Below are 3016 nucleotides of genomic sequence, written 5' to 3' on the forward strand. Positions count from 1 at the left end.
GCACCCTCAGATTCCAGATTTTCAAATATTGTCCTATCCTAACAAACCATACATCAATGGAAAGCTTATTTATTCAGCGTTCAGATGATACATAAATCTCAATTTCAAAAAACGGACCCTTATGACTGGTTTTGTGGTCCAGGGTCACATATGAAAGGTAATACTAACCATGAGGAATTTTATCATGATTTATCGTCAAACCAGTAATGGTTCCATGCCTACCCGTCTCGCCCAGGATGTCTCGGCATGCGTCGGCCACGCACTGGATCCCCAGCAGCTGCGCGCCCTTCAGGACCTCGCGCATGCCCGAGCTGCGGATGGTCAGCGTGGCGGTGTAGGCGAACTCCAGCAGCGCGGCCAGAGCGTCAGGAGACACACAGTCCAGCTGACAGACACTGCAGCTGTCGCCCACGCCCTCGTCTCCATCCTCGCCCTCCTCCGCCCCGAACAGACGCCGGAAGTACAGGCTGACCGCGGCCATGACGGAGCGGTGCGTGGGGTAGCGTGCGCCATGTGACGTCAGCGTGAGGTCGCAGAGCAGCCCGGTCCGCCGCTGGGCATTGAGACGAGACAGCAGCTCGTTGCTGTGCTCCGGGAAGGGGATCCCGATTAGACCGTCCTCTCCTGGAGACATCGCCACCTGCAGGCAGAGTGAAACAGCTGTCAACTCACCTTTATTAATATAGCGCTTTTAACAATACAGATTGTGTCAAAGCAGCTTTACAGTATTAAAGGGGTGGTTGACTGCTTTTTTTCTAGGCATGATTTTGTTTATGAGGTGCAGTGTAACATGACTTAAAGGGATAGTTCACCCAAAAATGAAAATTCTGTCATTAATGACTCGCCCTCATGTCGTTCCAAACCCGTAAGAGCTTCGTTCATCTTCAGAACACAACTGAAGATATTTCTGATGAAATCCGAGCGCTCTCTGAGCCTCCATAGACAGCAAGCATCCGAACACCATCAAGACTCAGAAACATAGCATCGTTAAAATAATCCATGTGTCATCAGCGGCTCAACCGTAATATTATAAAGCTACGAGAATACTTTGTGCGCAAAGAAAACAAAAATAACGACTTTATTCAACAATTCGTCTCCTCATCCAGTCTGGGAACATTACAGTTACAGATTACATTATCAGAGAATATTCGTTTTCGATTTGAATTGGTTCATTTAAAAATGTATACACTTCAAGCTTTCTATAGACATGTTTCTCGTGTCTGTGTGTCAAGTATTCGCTAAGTTTCGGTTCATTTTTGTGATGCGTAGAAAGTTGCTCACGGAGACCGAGACGGCAGAAAGCGCACCCTGTTTTTTTGTTTATTTTACAAAAGCACAATGTTTTGTTGTTATTGTCAGAGTACACAAATAAATGTAGACCCTTTTTAGATTCTATTGATTTTAGTCTTATCTGTATCTGAGTATTTTAGGTTCTTTTCTCTGTTATCAGGAAAATGTGAACGCACCGGTGCACAGAGCGTTAAAGACGCTGCATACAATTTTACCTTTAGACGATAGATTTAGATTTCAAAATTAATATTAATTTTAGAACTATTAAAATTATTTCCAGTATGAAACGCAAGTACGTTATAAGTAACTGTAATTAAATTACCTAAAAATTAACAGTAATCCCTTACTTTACTTTTTCAGTGGATAAGTAATTTAATTACAGTAACGCGTTACGCACAACACTGGTTGTGTTCTGTCTATGGAAGGGTCAGAGAGCTCTCGGATTTCATCAGAAATATCTTAATGTGTGTTCCAAGGATGAAGGTCTTACGGGTTTGGAACGACATGAGGGTGAGTAATTAATGACAGAATTTTCATTTTTAGGTGAACTAACCCTTTAATGCTTCGTTTAAAAAAAAGGCCTAATTTTTCATATATTTTAGCTTTATTCTACGCCGCTGTCTCCATTGTAATTTGAACGGCCGGTTGACTTCCTGTTTCTATGATACCACTCCCTCCTAAATACACAATGGGCTCTGATTGGTTAGCTGGCCCAGTGTATTGTGATTCGTTAACCGTGTATTGCATGTTGTCCGGAAACGTCAAACCCCTTACCATTACCTAAAGCCGTGCAACATAGCCTCGCCCTCTTTGTTGCATGTTCCCAGGGGCAGGGTTTATGTTAATTGCAGGGTTTGTGATGTCACCAACCCGGGAAGAAGCTCCAGACGTAATTGTAGGCATTAAACAGACTTTTCTTTAAAAGACAATATCTCTGTTTCCATTGAACTTTCAGCGCCGTTACTTTACAGCATATTGTTTATGCTCAAACAGCAACATTACACTCTAACTAAAGTTAAAAAAGTGAAATCGCAATCAACCACCCCTTTAAATAGGAAAAACAGTGTGTCAATAATGCAAAATAACAACAGTAAACACTACATTTTCAGTTAAAGGCAGTTCATCATTGAATTCAGTGAATTCATATCAACTCTAGTGGCATAATGATAAAACGTGTGGCATAGTCTTTTTGACGTGATCGACCCAAGTTTGAATCCGCCTTTTGCAAAAAAATTTTTTTTCGCCCTTTTCAAATTTCATATCACATCAGAAAGGCATTTATTTTCAATAAAAATGAAGGAAATAATCGAAAAGTTTAAAATAAAGTATCAGGTAGTGTTAGGGTAGGTCTAGGGAGGGCTTTTTGTCCTAATAAGGTGGCATCCATTTAATAATTTGAATTAAAATTATAAATTTACACTCAATACATCATTATTGCATAATGTTTTATAATTTACAATACTGAGGTGCAAATAATTGCCAGTATTTGCAATAAGTAAGCAGAAAATCCTGTGTAATATAGAATCTATTGCTATTTGCACTAATATGCAAATAGCCACTGCCAAAAAAATAATAATCCACGGCAGCATTTCTATGACTTTCCGAATGAGGAAACAAATATAGAGAGAGAGATTGTTGGTCAGATATGAGAAAGATGTCAAATTTGCCGTTGAATTAGAAACACCCACACAAACGGTTTTCTGACAAAAAAAAAAAAAAAAATGCC

The 3016-nt window shown here is 40.3% G+C and overlaps 1 protein-coding gene across 4 annotated transcripts in view; it reads right to left on the reverse strand.

Moving 5' to 3' along the window:
- The window catches only part of LOC107679557 (zinc finger and BTB domain-containing protein 7B-like), a 30470-nt gene that overhangs the window by 7412 nt on the left and 20042 nt on the right, over positions 1 to 3016 (reverse strand). For all 4 annotated transcript variants that reach the window (XM_016475137.1, XM_016475138.1, XM_016475136.1 and 1 more), the window contains one exon: positions 223 to 640. In XM_016475137.1, coding sequence (XP_016330623.1) covers positions 223 to 634 — 412 coding nt within the window. In that variant the 5' untranslated portion in view covers positions 635 to 640. The remainder of the gene's footprint in view (positions 1 to 222; positions 641 to 3016) is intronic.

This window comes from Sinocyclocheilus anshuiensis, unplaced genomic scaffold (assembly GCF_001515605.1).
Source record: "Sinocyclocheilus anshuiensis isolate Anshui unplaced genomic scaffold, SAMN03320099.WGS_v1.1 scaffold1680, whole genome shotgun sequence".
Taxonomy (NCBI): domain Eukaryota; kingdom Metazoa; phylum Chordata; class Actinopteri; order Cypriniformes; family Cyprinidae; genus Sinocyclocheilus; species Sinocyclocheilus anshuiensis.